This window comes from Oryzias latipes, chromosome 16 (genome assembly GCF_053564925.1).
Source record: "Oryzias latipes strain Hd-rR chromosome 16, Olatipes_Hd-rR_3.1".
NCBI lineage: Eukaryota > Metazoa > Chordata > Actinopteri > Beloniformes > Adrianichthyidae > Oryzias > Oryzias latipes.
Genome location: NC_136252.1, coordinates 15,368,390 through 15,385,195, shown reverse-complemented (window position 1 = coordinate 15,385,195; position 16,806 = coordinate 15,368,390). Strand labels below are relative to the sequence as shown.

General features: G+C 42.2%; 1 protein-coding gene across 3 annotated transcripts; it reads left to right on the top strand.

The window, feature by feature from the left end:
- The first annotated feature begins 680 nt into the window (after positions 1 to 680).
- LOC144984403 (uncharacterized) lies at positions 681 to 6,489 on the top strand. 3 transcript variants are annotated; one of them, XM_078932695.1, is made up of 2 exons: positions 681 to 1,894; positions 6,134 to 6,489. In XM_078932695.1, exons 1-2 carry the CDS (start codon positions 1,315 to 1,317, stop codon positions 6,223 to 6,225), a joined length of 672 nt encoding a protein of 223 aa, XP_078788821.1. In that variant the 5' UTR covers positions 681 to 1,314; the 3' UTR covers positions 6,226 to 6,489. The 3 variants fall into 3 exon arrangements, 2 of the variants coding, with proteins under 2 accessions (XP_078788821.1, XP_078788820.1); XM_078932694.1 differs by having other exon boundaries at positions 3,086 to 6,489; XR_013648052.1 differs by lacking the exon at positions 681 to 1,894 and adding an exon at positions 1,901 to 3,264.
- Positions 6,490 to 16,806: the final 10,317 nt, after the last annotated feature.

Sequence of the window (16,806 nt, the reverse complement as noted above, 5' to 3'; positions counted from 1 at the left end):
AAATTGGATTGGCCGAGCACACTTTCATGCTAATGAGCATGGATTTTTCCCCCCAATTTATTTTACAAGTATTTTCCATGATGTATTTGGATCCTGAAATCCATCAATAATTCTTGAATTATCTGAAACACTTTTGACACAGCATATTCTGTTTCAAGATATACACTATTGAAATATTGACTGAACCGTAAGTGGTAGCTTTTTCTATTGAGAGCATTACCTTTGTTGTGAATCTCTTTCTTTCTCTCTCTCTCTCTCTATCTATTCACATATAGTCTTGTGCAATATTGCTTCAAGGTGAGGTTGTGTTATTTTAAATTATTTCAAACATTTCCAATGGTAACAGTACAATGAAACCATTAACCCTGCCCTAATCATGGACCCCTGCACACATGACGTCCCAGTGCCTGTGTGAATGCCCTCTTTGGCATTTTTTGAAGTCAAACTGTGGGAGTCAGCCTGTGAGAGGAACCTGAGATGCTGCTTTCCCCCATTTGCATGTTTTAGCATGTTTTCCAATATTCAATCAATAAAACAAAGAAACAAAAAATACTAGTTCTAGCCACCACCCTTTCAAAATGGATCGGCACAAGCATTGGCATCGGATAGAAGCCAAACTATACAAATTTCTAAATATGTATCACTTTAACGACAAATCAAATGTGTAATCATAGGTGTTACGTGCCGAGTCTTTTGGGGTGGATGAGCTTTCTTCTTGTTTTGGGTTATTAGTTATGTTAATTGAACGCGGTGGTATCTGGGAGGCGATCGGCCCATCTCCTTTCTTCTAGGTTGGACGTCATTGCCTCGTCGTCCTGGTTGGCCTGTCACTCCATCTACAGCGTCGGCCCCGCCCCTCTGCGCTGGAGGCACGGACACATAAGCTGACGTGGCCCAAGCACCAGGGCGGCTGACTCTTCAGCTCGCCATTTGTGTTCTGTGCACTTATTTGTGTTTCGTTTCGGTTCTTGACACCTTAGAATGATTTCTACTTATCCTTGCTATGTCTGAATGCCTCTTTTTACGGGCATGTGTTCTTTGATTATTGTCAACTGTGTCTACATCACGTTGTGATCCCATGTGGGAGGATATCTGTGTGACGGAACCAGTTGTAGCTTACTGCTCCGAATAAATCAGTTAATACAGATCTGTTGTATTGCTGATTCCCTTTTCCCTCCCACACCCCGGGGTCGTAACAAGTGGGGGCTCGCCCGGGATACATCCGCTCACGCCCTTTATAGGAGTGGGCGGTGTCCCTAGTTTACTCTGGATTCATTCATTCATTCATTTCTTATTTTACGGCGGTAGGAAGCAATGCCTTCGCCCTTTGATTTGGCGGATTTCCTAGGAAACCCGTCCGTGGAAGCGTTGGAGTGTTTTCTTAAGGACGACTTAGTGAAAATAGCCACCCACTTCGGCATCACGTTTGGCGGTCATACACGAAAGCGGGAATTGAAGTCCCTTATAGTGACCAGGCTGGAGGAGTTGGATCTGGTGACGCTGTCTGGGCGATCTGCTCTGGTGACGCCCAAGGATAAGGATGATGCGGCCAGGGGAGCAGGTGAGTGCAAACCGAAGGTAAAGACGCCCTTCACGCTCCCCCGTTATGATTCCTCTTCTCCGGATGGTGCTGCTGGCTCCGGAGAGGGGGCGCGGCTCAAGGTGCGCCTGGCTCGACTCGAGCTGGAGGCTCGGGAGAAGCACGAGCAGGCGCAGCGCGACCTTCAGCTCCAGATCCGGAAGCTCGAGATTGAGGCCGACACAGCTGTGCGCATCCGTCAGCTGGAGCTGTCCGCCCAGCAGGGGGGACCATCCGCAGGGATAGCCGAGGATCAGCACAGCGGCGCGCCGGCCGCTCCTCCCCTGTCCCAACATCCAGCTGTGTTTGACATTAGTAAGTACATTAACCTAGTACCGATCTTCCGTGAGTCCGAGGTGGATGCCTATTTTGGGGTGTTTGAGCGCATTGCATCTGCTCTGCAGTGGCCTTCGGAAGTTTGGGCTCTACTACTGCAGTGTAAGATGCATGGAAAAGCTCAGGAGGCTGTTTCGGCTCTTTCTTTGGAAGACAGCCTGAAGTATGACTGCGTTAAAGCTGCCATACTAAGAGTGTATGAACTGGTACCTGAAGCTTATCGGCAGAAGTTCAGGAACCTGAAAAAAGGAACCCTTTGTACCCATACGGAGTTTGCGAGGGAAAAGGGGCTTTTATTTGATAAATGGATTGCCGCTTGTGATGCTGCCGATTATGACTCTCTTCGTGAACTAATTTTGGTGGAGGAGTTTAAAAAGTGTCTACCTGAACGTGTTGTTGTGTATTTAAACGAACAGAAGGTGAACACGCTTTCTTCTGCGGCTGTGTTAGCCGATGAGTATGTTTTGACACATAAATTTGCTTTTCCTGTGTCCTCTGAGGGTGTAAGCCCGACTTCGGTGAACAGTTATCGGTCGTGTCCGGCTCCTGCTTTCCAGAAGGAGGAGAGGTGTTGCTTTTACTGCCACAAACCGGGACACGTCATTGCTGATTGCCTTGCACTCAAACATAAGGAACAGCCTAAACTGTCGCCGCCTAAAGGTGTGGGTGTCGTGAAAGTTGACATTAAGTCAGATGGAGTTGAGGAGTGTTTTAAGCCGTTTGTCTTTGACGGCTGGGTGTCTTTGGTGGGTGATAAAAATAACTGTTGTCCCGTGCACATTTTACGTGACACGGCTTGTTCACAGTCTGTTATACTGGCCTCTGTCTTACCCTTCTCTGATAAATCTACCTGTGGGTATGATGCAATTTTACGGGGAGTTGAGATGGGTTATGTTTTACGGCCAGTACACAAAGTACAGGTGCAGTCTGAATTAATCAGCGGGGTTTTCCCTGTGGCTGTATGCCCGGAGCTTCCAGTGGGAGGAGTCACGTTTCTAATGGGTAATGACATCGCGGGAGGAAAGGTGACTCCTACCCTGGAAGTGGCCAACGGGCCCCCCCCCACTGACGTCACACAGCCTTCTAGTATCTTTCCCAGTTGTGTTATTACTCGTGCCCAGGCCCGTAAGGGTGAGGATATTAACCTGTCTGACTCCATCTTAATGTCAGCTTTCGCAGATGACCCCGACAGGAAGGCTGACACTCAGGAAGCCGCTGAAACTCCGGAGTCTGGAGCGTCCGCAGTAGAGGAGGTGCCTCTGCCTGTGGATCGTGCCCGTCTTGGTGCGGAGCAAAAGGCCGACCCGACCCTAAGACAATATTTTTCTAGGGCGATGGATGCTACTCAGGTAAAAGGGGAGGGAGTTTATCTCATGGAGGATGATCTGCTGTTGCGCAGGTGGCCTTCAGTAGTTTCTAGCAGTGATCAGGTTCTTCAAGTGGTAATTCCTGCTATTTATAGACCCTCCATTTTAGCCATGGCCCACGAAAGTGTGTGGTCGGGCCATCTTGGGGTTCGAAAAACCTACCGGCGCATTTTGCAGCATTTTTTTTGGCCAGGCATTAAAGCCGATGTAGCAAACTATTGTCGCCATTGTCACATTTGTCAACTAACTGGAAAACCAAATCAAAAGATCCCCCCCGCTCCATTACGTCCGATTCCCGTGGTAGGGGAGCCTTTTGAACGGGTTATAGTTGACTGTGTCGGCCCTTTGCCTCGGACCAAACATGGGAATCAATATTTACTCACCATCATGTGTGCCGCCACTCGTTTCCCAGAGGCAGTGCCGCGACGTACCATAACTACCCGTGCCATCGTGAAGTCATTGACAAAGTTTTTTTCCATTTTTGGCATGCCCCGTGTAATCCAGTCAGATCAGGGAACAAATTTTTTGTCTAAAATTTTCCAACAGGTCCTTCGAACGCTAAACATCCAACACGTTGTGTCTAGCGCCTACCATCCTGAGTCTCAGGGTGCTCTGGAACGGTGGCATCAGACGTTAAAGTCCATGTTGCGGAAATATTGTCTTCAGACGGATAATGATTGGGATGAAGGCATCCCGTTCCTGTTATTTGCAGCCCGTGAAGCTAATCAGGAATCCCTCGGGTTTAGTCCGGCGGAATTAGTGTTCGGTCACACACCCCGTGGGCCCCTTAAGTCTTTAAAGGACCGTTTTTTAGCACCGCCTTCCCCTGAAAACGTATTGGATTTTGTTAGCTGCTTTCGTGAACGTCTTCACCGAGCCAATGAGTTGGCACGGAAATCTTTGTCTGCTGCTCAATCAACCATGAAAGCGAATTATGATCGGTCAGCGGAGCCTCGGCAGTTTCATGCTGGCGAACAAGTACTGGTCTTGCTTCCCTCTCCGGGAGCGACCTTTTCCGCTCACTACAGTGGTCCCTACGCTGTTACTGAGCGGCTGAGTGAGACTGATTATGTTGTAGCCACTCCGGAACGACGTCGAAAACATCGTGTGTGTCACATAAATATGCTGAAGAAGTATTTTCCCAGAGGTGCCGAGGCTGAGCCGTGCAAAGACATTCCGGTGGAGCGCTGTTGCATCCCTATTACAACCGAAGGTACCATTCTTAAGGATGATGGGCTCCGCGTCCCTCCTTCAGCTCATCTCGGCGCCCGATTATCTAACTCTGAGTTATTAACCAGACTGCCGACTCTTTTGCCCCATTTATCCCCTGACCAACAACGTGATGTGGTCTCTTTATTCGATCGCTACTCCTGCTTATTTCAGGATGTGCCAACTCGGACTACGGTCATTGAACATGACATAGATGTAGGAGCAGCCCGGCCAATAAAACAGAATCCCTACCGCTTAAACGTCACCAAGCGTGAGATTATGAAGACTGAAACAGACTACCTCCTCCAAAATGGGTTAGCAGTACCTAGTTCCAGCCCCTGGAGTTCTCCTTGTCTCCTGGAGGTGAAGCCGGATGGCTCGCGCCGGTTCGTAACCGATTTTCGTAAAGTAAATAAGGTCACTATTCCCGATTCTTACCCTTTACCGCGTATGGAGGATTGTGTGGACAATTTGGGTACTGCCAAATATGTCACAAAACTGGATCTGTTAAAAGGATACTGGCAAGTTCCCCTTACACCTCGTGCCTCGGATATCTCTGCCTTCGTCACACCTGATCATTTCCTTCAGTATAAAGTCATGGCCTTTGGTATGTGTAATGCTCCGGCAACCTTCCAAAGGCTAATTAACACTCTGTTATTTGATTTGAAAAATTGCAACGCATATTTAGATGATCTCATAATCCACACCTCCTCTTGGGAAGAACATGTACAAGTGCTCGGTGAGGTATTTGCACGGCTGGCCAAAGCTTCACTTACTCTAAACTTGGCTAAGTGTGACTTTGGCAAAGCTACGGTTATTTATTTAGGGAGAGAAGTAGGTCAGGGACAGGTGCGGCCGGTAGACGCGAAAATATCTGCTATAGTCGGGTTTCCTCCCCCTTCTACTCGCAAAGCACTTCGCCGCTTTCTAGGAATGGCAGGATATTATCGTGCCTTCTGTCGTAACTTTTCCGCAGTTGTTTATCCTCTGACGCATCTTCTCAGTCCATCTACGGCCTTCACCTGGACCCCAGAATGCCAACACGCCTTTGATTCTTTAAAAACCCTCCTCACCCATGCCCCAGTACTAGCTGCCCCGAATTTTTCAAAGTCGTTTAAATTGGAGGTGGATGCAAGTGGTGTGGCTGCTGGTGCGGTACTCTTACAGGAGGATTCTGAGGGAATTGACCACCCCGTTTGCTATTTCTCGCGTAAATTTGCGAAGCACCAGATCAACTATTCCACCATTGAGAAAGAGACTTTAGCCCTGTTGATGGCTCTGCAACACTTTGAGGTTTACCTCGGGTCGAGTGCTGTTCCTGTTCTGGTTTATACTGATCATAACCCACTCACGTTTCTGTCAAGTATGTACAACCACAATCAACGTCTTATGCGGTGGGCACTTGTGATCCAGGATTTTAACCTGGAAATTCGTCACAAGAAGGGGTCTGACAATGTACTTGCTGACGCTTTGTCTAGGGTATGAGGTCACCGGGTAACCCGGCGTCCAGATCTTAAGGGGGAGGGTGTTACGTGCCGAGTCTTTTGGGGTGGATGAGCTTTCTTCTTGTTTTGGGTTATTAGTTATGTTAATTGAACGCGGTGGTATCTGGGAGGCGATCGGCCCATCTCCTTTCTTCTAGGTTGGACGTCATTGCCTCGTCGTCCTGGTTGGCCTGTCACTCCATCTACAGCGTCGGCCCCGCCCCTCTGCGCTGGAGGCACGGACACATAAGCTGACGTGGCCCAAGCACCAGGGCGGCTGACTCTTCAGCTCGCCATTTGTGTTCTGTGCACTTATTTGTGTTTCGTTTCGGTTCTTGACACCTTAGAATGATTTCTACTTATCCTTGCTATGTCTGAATGCCTCTTTTTACGGGCATGTGTTCTTTGATTATTGTCAACTGTGTCTACATCACGTTGTGATCCCATGTGGGAGGATATCTGTGTGACGGAACCAGTTGTAGCTTACTGCTCCGAATAAATCAGTTAATACAGATCTGTTGTATTGCTGATTCCCTTTTCCCTCCCACACCCCGGGGTCGTAACAATAGGCCTACCTGCAACAAAATGTTCACATAAGAGTCTGCTAGCAACTGTATGCTGTCACCGTTCCCGTTTAACTGCGGCAATCCATTGTTTTCTGTCTTTATCCCAGTACATGACATGCTTGAATTTGGAGTTTTTCTGTTGTGGCAACTAACAGTCACATGTGTATTTTTATGTGATTCTCTTATTCCAAAGATGATGATTTTACCCATTGGATGTAACAAAACAACTTTTGCTTGACTCAAAAAATGGCGGACAGCAGCATGCAACATCCATTGACTGTATATAAAGAACTGGACTTGACGAGTGTGTCATCGCCCATAGAAAAGGACTTACTGTTCCTGTTTCTAATAACTATGGGATTCGGGATTCAACCAAATGAAGTCAATTCAGTTGCCATATTTCCGCAATAAGTCCGTTGCCATGTTGGAACCAGTAAGCTACATTAAGCCGCGATTGGTCCAATTCGGTCTTACTCTACATTTCCATGGTAACCGCTCAAGCTAGTAGTGAGCATGTTAGAAGGCCATTTCCCTTCCATTGAAAATCGGCTCTGGCATTCGATTGGTCAGTTTATACCTTTAATGACTTGTGCTTCAGCAAAAATATGAAGAAAAAAAAAGGATTATTAAGAACATGTTAAAATAAGGTAGCAAAGCAAGAATGGTTGTTCTGACAAATAGAATGACTGAGTAATAGCTGTTTATTTCTCCACTAAAGACTATGGGATTTTATGGGACCAGCGGGTACTTCCTGTTCGGAACGCGAGAAGGGGTCACTCAGTCCAGTTCTTTTATACAGTCAATGGTGACGGCACTACAAGGGCAATGTATCCCCAGTCCATAGTGCGAAAAAATGACATTTCACTCATTCAGGCAGTTCTTACATACAGTCAATGAGTACAACATATATATTTTTAAAGCCTCAAAGCTAATAAAGTTCTTGCATATTAAATATATTCCTAAGAAACTGTTCTGTAATCCCCATGACATTTGAAAAAACAAATCTCTTCTGGGTTAGCATAACGAAGGACTGTGTTTGCATTAGTCTAACACCACTGTTCTGTTTTGACATGTCAAATAGGAGACTTGAGTCTCCTTCTTTTTCCTTCCTGAAGCAGCATCCAAACTGGACTCGATAATCCTCCGCTATTCTTTTAAACAACCGACACCCAGAGAGGGCAATATCTATTTTCATCTCACCCTGATAGGATCTTCAGGATTTAAAGAGGGGTCTCAGCATGATGCGCCCAGCTGCTCAGCTGTGATCTGAGGCTTTCAGGAGTTCTCATTAGGTGCTCGCTGCCCCCAGATCGAAGAGACACAGTTCTGGTTAGCGGATTTTTAATCCTTTCATGGCCTGTGCTGGGAGATGGAGTTATTTAAAGCCCTTTGATTAGCCTCACATCTGTACTTTGATTATGAGAACTTCTTAAGATCCAGCCGCTGGGCAAGTAATGTGGAAATTCAGGCGACATGCATACTATTGGGTGGAATTTGTGTTGTTTTGAAATGCAATGTATGTTTAATGTATGTTTAATATTAGGATTGGGCCATTTTAGGAAACATTAAAAAAATAAATAAAACTGTACGTCAAAGCTACTGCATTTCAGCATGTTATAGGGCTAGGTCTAATGTAGAAACAGAAAATTACTGTGGACGATGAACTGAAATTAAAATTTATCCAGTCTGTTTAAGTGTTTTCATTAAGGGTAGGGGATCATGGAAATTTATGTATCGATCCGATACCAAAAAATGTACGGCTAGTATCGCCAATATTGTTACTGATACTTTTTTCTTAAAATGTTTTGATATAGAATAATTTGGAAATGCACAATTTTTCGTAGTAAAAATGTAAAATAAAACACAAGACAGGGACTTTCAATAAATAAAATAATAAAAATAATAATTAACTAGTTGCAGCAATCTGAACTGAAAACACATCAAATATAAAACATTTATAGTAAAAATAGCATACTACAATAATAACAAAAAAACAGTAACTTGTGTAAAATTAAAAATTAAAAAAACAGCAAACAACTGAGTATTCAGCGTCACAAACATGGCAATGAGAGAGCAGGAGGTGTGCAGTTTACATAGACGGACATCGTTGCCAGATTGGGCAGTTTTCCGCTCAGATTGGGTGAGTTTTTGCTCAAATTAGGCTGTTTTTTGCCCAATCTGACAACACTGTAGACAGACAGACACTGCGCTTGCATGAATTCCATGAGTAAATTCAAGCTCTTTACTGTACGTATTGAAGAAAAATTGTGGCAAAGGTATCGAAAGTATCAATCTCATCATGTTCACCTTGGTATCGATACTGTCGATACTCAGATCAATACACTTGGCCCGAGTTTCCATTTTTATTTACACATTTAAGTTGTATAGGCATTTTAAAAGGTAGCAGGAAAGAGTGACACAATGTAAAAGAAATTGGTGGTATAATGTTAATGAAGAAAATGGTGTCTTACTTCCAACTCAGGTTCAAACTTCTGTGACAAAAAGCCACACTTTCAGTGCCTAAGATTGGGACCATCCAGGGCCAAGGCTGCCCTTTTAATGTAAGCACAGGCTTGGGTTTTGCTTTGTACCTCTTTAGTTGTCTTGAGCCTTTTGAAGTTGCCGTACCAAGATCAATGACAAAAAAAAAGAAGGCAGCATGAAAGAAAGTTTATGTTTGATATTATGATACATTTGTCTAGCTGGAGAAAAATACATGAAATGTACATTTTACAACCATGAAGCATGTGACAGAGGGACTACTGTAAATCTGAATCATGGAGAAGGTGGTTTTTCCAACAAAGATTCTCAAAAATTTTCTTTTTTTTAAATATTCTTTGAATGGTCACATTTAACATCTTAGATTTGCATTATCTATAGGTGGATTAGCTTCAAAACTGGTCCCTCGAGACCACAAATGGCACAAAATGTTCATACAAAATAAGGAATAATGAAGGAATAACCTCAGAAGATATCTGAGGTTGACTAGAAAAGAGTTACGCTTTAAAATTGCATGACAATTTAAAAAAATCATATCAAAAGTTATGACTTAGGGTGTATTCAGATTCTAAAAGTCCGTTGGTCCGGACTGAGTCCTGAATCTTGAGTTCGGTCTGTATTTAGACTGCCTTGAAGTGGACTTTCCTGTTCCAGACCAAGCTTCTAAGCAAAACCACGTGACAAAAGGATTGACGAGCGCAGGGCAAAACAACAACCGAAAGAATAATGGAAGTCCTTGCAATCCTCATTGGGATGTTTAACTTTTTTAAACTTTATACTTTGCTGACAAATTTTCAACGTCTGTAGCAACATCAGGTACAACAATTGCTTTGCTACTTTGCTTTGGCAGAGGCATGCTGCAGGATGTTTACTGAGGAGGTGATGGGTAACCCTTGTGTTATCCTAGGCATTTTAACGTTGGGAGTTGGGTCATCTAGACCCACTAGACAGTGCTCTGAACCTCTTTTCTTCAATGATTTGTGATCTTCACTGGTGTCCATGGATTACATGAAATCTTTCCACCTTTATCCACCTTTGTCATGGTAGGGAGAACATGTCAATGTAAGGGTGGGGTCATGTAAGATAGCACAAGGGCTAAGAAAGTATGTTGATAAATGTTTATGACAGTAAATGTTGTTTTAATGAGCCTGCATTCATCTGACCACATTTCAATGAGTCACTGTGTCTCATTGTTACTCCGCTATGCTCCACTACTCTGTTTACATCATAGCTATGGTTTCCTTTTTGGTCCAGTTGTTCCATTACAAGAACGGAGCCAATTCAGACTGAGGAAACGCATAGCAAACCGGAGCTCAGTCTGATTGGAAACGAACCAAGACCACCTTGAAAGATGGGTTCAAGAGCAGTTCCTGGTTCTGGACCAGGGTCCGCTTAGTTGTATTTACACAGAAAATTTGTTCCAGATCGGAGGAAAAAAACTCCGGTTCGATTTAAGCGAACAATATGTGTCCTGTCAGAACCCACACTTAAACTTTAGGCTCTGGTGAGATTAATAAAAGGATTTCTTTTCAACAACGGTGTTATTATTGAATGGAGAGAAAACGCAGAGGTAAAATTGAAGAACAATGTTGCCTATTAGTAGTTGTTACATGAAAAAAGCAAAATAACCTAAGTTGTCTAATTTTTTTTAATTCATTTGAACAAATCTGAACATATTCTCTTATCTACGTATGTTCTCCTGGGCTAAAAATGGTGACAGACTCCAGTCTGTAATACAGACACGTCACATCTGCGGAAATATGGGGCCAAGCAGTGAGCAGGTACCAGTACCTTAACTTTGATTTATTTCAAAGCTAAGTATGTACAGATATCCAAGGTGTTGACATCTCACCCTCTAAGTCATATTTCTTTCACCTGGGATCAGCGAGGCTCACTGATAGCAGATTATCTCTGCAGCATTTTGTGGCCCAGTTGGCACCCTCATTTGTTATCTGCTCACAGATACACTGAGGTACAGTCTCTGTAGTCACAGATAAATGGCAGAATAAAGCATTACCAGCATGCTCACTAACTCTATTTTACTATTCAATGTTAGGCGTCAATGTCTGTGACATAGTAAGGTCCGACAAAACCATCTGGCAGTGGAACTTTCTGTTGTAGTAGTAGTGGCTACCTTGTTTTTCTATTAGATATACAGTTAAATATGTGTAAATTCTTTTTAACTCTGTGTAGAAACAATGTATTTCATGTGTAATCAAATATAATGTTTAAATTCTTAATTTACCCCTACAGGGGTAATCTCATTGAATTATCCATCTTCATATATTCAAGTAATTAAAACCAATGTTACACATTTTTGTTGGTAAAGTCAAACAATACAAAAGTATTTATTTATACATACACATATATACATGTGCATTTAACAATTTAGATTTCAAAAGACAAATGCATTTGCCAACAGACATAAATCTATGGTAACAGGTTCCTTATTGTATCTCCTGTATTATATATGTATATATATATATATGATACAATACAGGAGATACAATAGGGACCTGTTACTAAAGATTTACGTCTGTTGGTGAATATATTTGGCTTCTAAGATCTTTTTTATTAAATGCACATATAAAGAAAATAAACACAGTCACCTTTTTGCTCCCAAACACCACATCAGTACCCTGACACTTTACCAAATGACAGAGTATATGACACCACCATACAAGCCAGTGCTCGAGAGGTATTTTGCTGTACAACCATACTTTATCAAGTGCACTCAAACATATCATAGCACTCAACTATGTCTGAACATTTTGTAACCTTTGATTCCGTCACTCTCTGGAGTTTGTATTTTATATTTTTCACAACTTCCTCTGTAAAGCACGAACAACATGTTGGAACACTGGTAAAGTTAGTCTGAAATAAGGAAACATGTAAGACCCAATTAAAATGCATCCCACAAGTCGCTTGACACAAAGTGACAGAATCTGGAGTGAGTAAACAAAAATAAAAGCATCCGAAAATCCCAAAGTAGTTCATGGCTCTCTTCGCCGTGTCCTCTTGGTCCTGTGTTACTTTGATATTGGTGGACTCTCTAGAGTGCTGACAAGCCTTTGATACTAGAAGGGTACAAATAATATCTTCCCTTTGAAAAATAATTTCAGGGAGAGGGGTTCAGTATAAATAGGCCCTTCTTATGTGCCCTTGGGGCCGATGCTAAACTGACGGGGAAGTTATGATAGGCTTTTTTAAATTGCAATGCAAAATTGATGAGTGGAGAGGCCTGGGCTGTTGTCGCGTGGATGGAGATGTGACTGCATAAGGACATCAAGGCCTGAAACACAGACGCAGGCAACATTCAAATATGGGCACAAACAGGAACTCATACGTTCATGTTGGTGCACGGTAAAACTCTTGTGGAAGAGGCCAAAAACTGTCGGTACACATCACCACCTTTAGGGCTAAAGGCTCAATCGAGATATGAAAAGTGGATTGTTGATCACTGATTCCCTTTTTCCACTCATCCTTCCATCTTTTCTCCTACCACTATCTCCAGCGTTATCACCAAACACCTCATGCCGTTCTCCTCCTTGTCCCTTTCCCTCCCCAGCCACCAACATCACCTTTTCCAATCTCGATGGGTATTGGGGAACGTAAGAGAGGAATTTCCTGATAAAGCTGTCTAATGAACATACAGGAACTTTAGTAAGTTAAGCATCAAAACATCGAAGGCTGTTTGAACTTTGGCTCCCCCTGCATTAGTGCCGAGTCCTTATCAGGCCTCTCGAGTGGAGAGATTAGCCACTTCCTAATGAAGTGGTGAAATCGTAAAGGTCTTACTCTGAGGCAGAGTGGATTGCTTCCAACATTTTTCACTCTGTTATCTCCTATACCCAGATTGCCATTGCCAAAAAAAAAAAAAAAAAAGTATGGTAAAGGTCTTCCCCCTCTTTTTTCATAATGAGATTTAGGACACATGTACAAAATATGACATGGAACATATGACAAGCAGTTCCATCCAACATGGAAGACAACCAAATGTTTTAATGTTGGGGAGAAGAAGGACTTTTACTACTATAGATGGAATCGGCAGACATACTTCTTTTACTTTTTGACCTAAGCGGTTGTTTGGAGTGGGAGAGACATTATCTAAACGTTCCCCTGTGTTTTAGTCAATCAGGGGGCTGCAGACGACTTATAAATCTTGCATGCCTCCTTTTCTGTACCCAGTGAGGTCAGACATGCATTGCATATTCAAAACCTGCATTAAGACACCCACCCATGTCCCCCATCCCCTGTTCCTTCTGCAACAGCAAGCAAAATATATGCGCTTTTTTGCCAAGCATTGGATTATCATACAAATAGGTGAATTTGTGATATATTCAAATGAACCAAATACATGGTGATTATCTCTCTGCATAATGAATGTGCTATTTGTTTAATGGTCATTTAATTTACCACTGCTTACACATGTACCAATGCTAATAGGCAAGCGGACGTGATGAAGATAGTCTTGACTGACTGGCGTGCCTTATTAATATTCTTGGGGGTGGGAGAGGTTTGATACTTTTGTGTTGATTTGATGTAAGTAAGGACTTTTGCGCTAAAATGTCAATCTCACTCAAATGTAAGCAACAGCAACCACTGTCGTTTATTCTTTAGAGCATATGCTGTATTTTAATTCTGTGACTGACAGACAACTTCTAACTTTTCTTAACTTGGGGAGGAAAAGAGATGGGTGTTTATCACATCAAATTATCATGGTTGCAAAAGCAAGCTTGTACAGTGAGAAATCTTTCTAATGTACCTCTGCACTTATCTGGACATTTTGTGATAATACGGATTCATCTTGATGCATTATTCACAAATTAAGAGGCAGGAAATTCACGTTCCACCTTAAAATCAGGTTTCCCATGCAGACAGGGAAGTGCAAGTACAAGAAGTGTTGTCAGTTCCTGCCTACTGTAAGATACAACACGCATCTCAATCCCTGTAATAGCACTCCTAATTCTGACACATGTTAATAATTGATTGTTAAGTGATAAACCTCATTCAAGCATGAAAAATAGCAGAGGCACAGATATAAATATAAAAACCCATCATAGTATAATTCATAAGGTTGTATTTGATCAGTGTGGGCTTTTTTTTTCAGGGGTTTTGTATTATTAATAATGAGCCTAAAATGCTGCACGGTTTTCATCTCAGACTGAGTCATCGTCCTCTTTCATGTGTATAGGTACATGAATTGTAATATGATCATGTGAAAAATGTGGCATCTCACTTGGTATTGTTTAATAACAGGTAAAAATGTACATTTCCTAAATACCTGTTCTGTGTTCAAAATCTTAGTTGGACTGAACTCATCAGTGAAAGGGTTAACATCTGTGTCTTGCTCACATGCAGTTTCCTCACAGCTTTGCCCTCACATATTCAAATTCTTTTCCCGAACAGTGAATTTGTAACATTGGAGATAAGATAATAAAAACAGTTGTGGCAAAAGGAGTTTTTGTTGAAATGTTCTCAAAATCTTTAAAATGTTCCTGTCACACGTGTTAGACAATGAAAGTCCAATTTAAAAATTTTGATAAAATAGACATTTTCTTGTATTATTAGCAACAGATGGGGTCAACTTTAATTCAGAACCCAATAATATGAATGTATGTTTGGGCCACTTTAAACTTTCAGTATGACATATCATTTACCTTCACAGCAATAACACCACTGGCTCATCTGGAAAAAAAGAAAAGAAAAAGAAATACATTAAGGAAAAGTGCTATCCACTCTTTTTAAAGGTGGATCTCCCCATTCCCCCAAACATCCCATTTACTCTCCCATCAGTCTGAAACTGAAATGAGCTAAACATAGAAAAAAATAATGTATGGACACTTGTGCAAGTGGATTACCATTCTCTTCGATGGTGGTTTTCCACAACCTCACTGAGGTTGCAATGAAGGTTCATAGAATCCTGTTGACGTTTTACAGTTGCAAGCACTTAGTGATACACGTGTGTAGCATCTATTCATAGGCTTTCTTGTCGTCAATCTACTCAGTGGACAAGTTGGTTGTAATCGATGACGTGCATGCCGTCAGAGGAGGCAGCCTCACCTGCAAAATATAGCTTACAAATACAATAATAAAGTAAAATGAATATAAGCTTTAAAAAAAATTAAAATCAATTTTTAGACATGTCTGTTCTATGATTACCTTTTTCTGTGGTTTTGAATGTTTCTTCGGTAAAAAACAAAAGTGGAGAATTTAGAAATTTCCTGTTAAAATAAATAAGAAAGCGGCAGCTCAGGCCTTCCTTGTGCCACACATACTGAGTGGAGTTGCAGATGACGCATGTGCTTTATTGTTCTATTGTCATAAAAGACGCTTTATTTTTTCTTTTTTCAATTCCTTATTTCTCGCCAACTGTCTGATTACATTGGTGCCAGTTTGTGACCCATTTAGTCTTTTTTATCTGCTAAAAATGCGTATTAGGTATAGGTGAGGTACGCAGTACATCTGCCTCGAGGCAGAGGGCGCTGGTGGTATCAGAAAATGTGACATGGCTGCTAAAGAATAAAATTAGCTCGTCAAGTACAGCCATCCAGTTATTCTTTAATATCGTTTAGCATAATTTTCTAAATAGAGGTGTCTAAACTCAGGAATTTGTTTAGACCCATCACTGGCCGTAATCTCCACTGAGACAGGGAGATTTTAACACTGAAGATGGAAAAGAAACATTTCTACAAACAGGTTATCCATGTGTTTCTGCAGAAGGAGCAGCGCTTGGACTTCAATTATAGGTAAATGTAAGTCAATACTAACAAGTTTGGTGATTTTTTTTCCCCCATGTAGATGGTAAACTGAAGAAAAATGTTGAAATGAAACATTTTTAACTGTTGCCAATCAAATGGTGAGTACGCTGCTCTGTAGGGTTCATTTGTTTGTAAATCTGACTGATGATGTCAGTGTTTTACCAGCTATGAACCTCATCACACGTCATTGGTTGTAACGATGAGTTGCATGAGCCACCGTGTTGTACAGAGACAGGTCGGTAATTGTAAACCCTCTTGAAACAGCTGGTAAAGGCCAGGAGCCTTTGTTTGACAGGTTCCAGGGCTTTAGGTATGGGCATCTAACTGTAAAATCCTGGTGACTTGGTTTTTCTTTGAACTTCTCTTAGTTCTGTCAGTTGACAAGACTTGTAGGAGACGTGTGAGTGTGTAGAATGGACGTTTGAAAAGTGGAAGTGGCTAATACCGGCAATTGGCTTAAATGATAAACAGGACTGTCTCTAGCCCTTGTGCTATCTTATGGGGTCCAGATGACCCCACCCTTACATTGACGTGTTTTCCCTACCAGGACAAAGGTGGATAAAGGTAAAGAGAATTTCATGTAATCCATGGACATCAGGGAAGATCACAAATAATTGAAGAAAAAAGGTTCAGCGCACTGTCTTGTGGGGTCCAGATGACCCCACTCCCAATGTTAAAGTGCCTCAGATAGCACACTGGTTACTAATGTCTGCTGTGTGTTTTTTTTTAAACATTTCACCTTCTCTTCTGTTGGTGTAGCCATTGCACCTCTCTCTCTGTCTGTCCTTACTCACAGGTTTTACTTAACTTTGGTGTTCTAGGTACTCCTTGCAGTTTGGAGACTCGTCCTCACATCGTGCTTGACATTACACGGACCAAACATCCATACAGAGCGTGTCTTCAAATGACACAATTTTCCAAATACCTACAATTTATTACTTCTCATTACACCTATTCTCAAGAGGGCTTCCAAGTTTGATTTCTATCCAGTATCAGGAAGTGAAC

Coding starts and splice junctions, on each gene's coding strand:
- LOC144984403 (XM_078932694.1), top strand. CDS start 1,315: ATGCCTTCGCCCTTTGATTTGGCGGATTTCCTAGGAAACCCGTCCGTG. Junction 1,895..3,085: donor TCCAGCTGTGTTTGACATTA/GTAAGTACATTA, acceptor TCTTAATGTCAG/CTTTCGCAGATGACCCCGAC.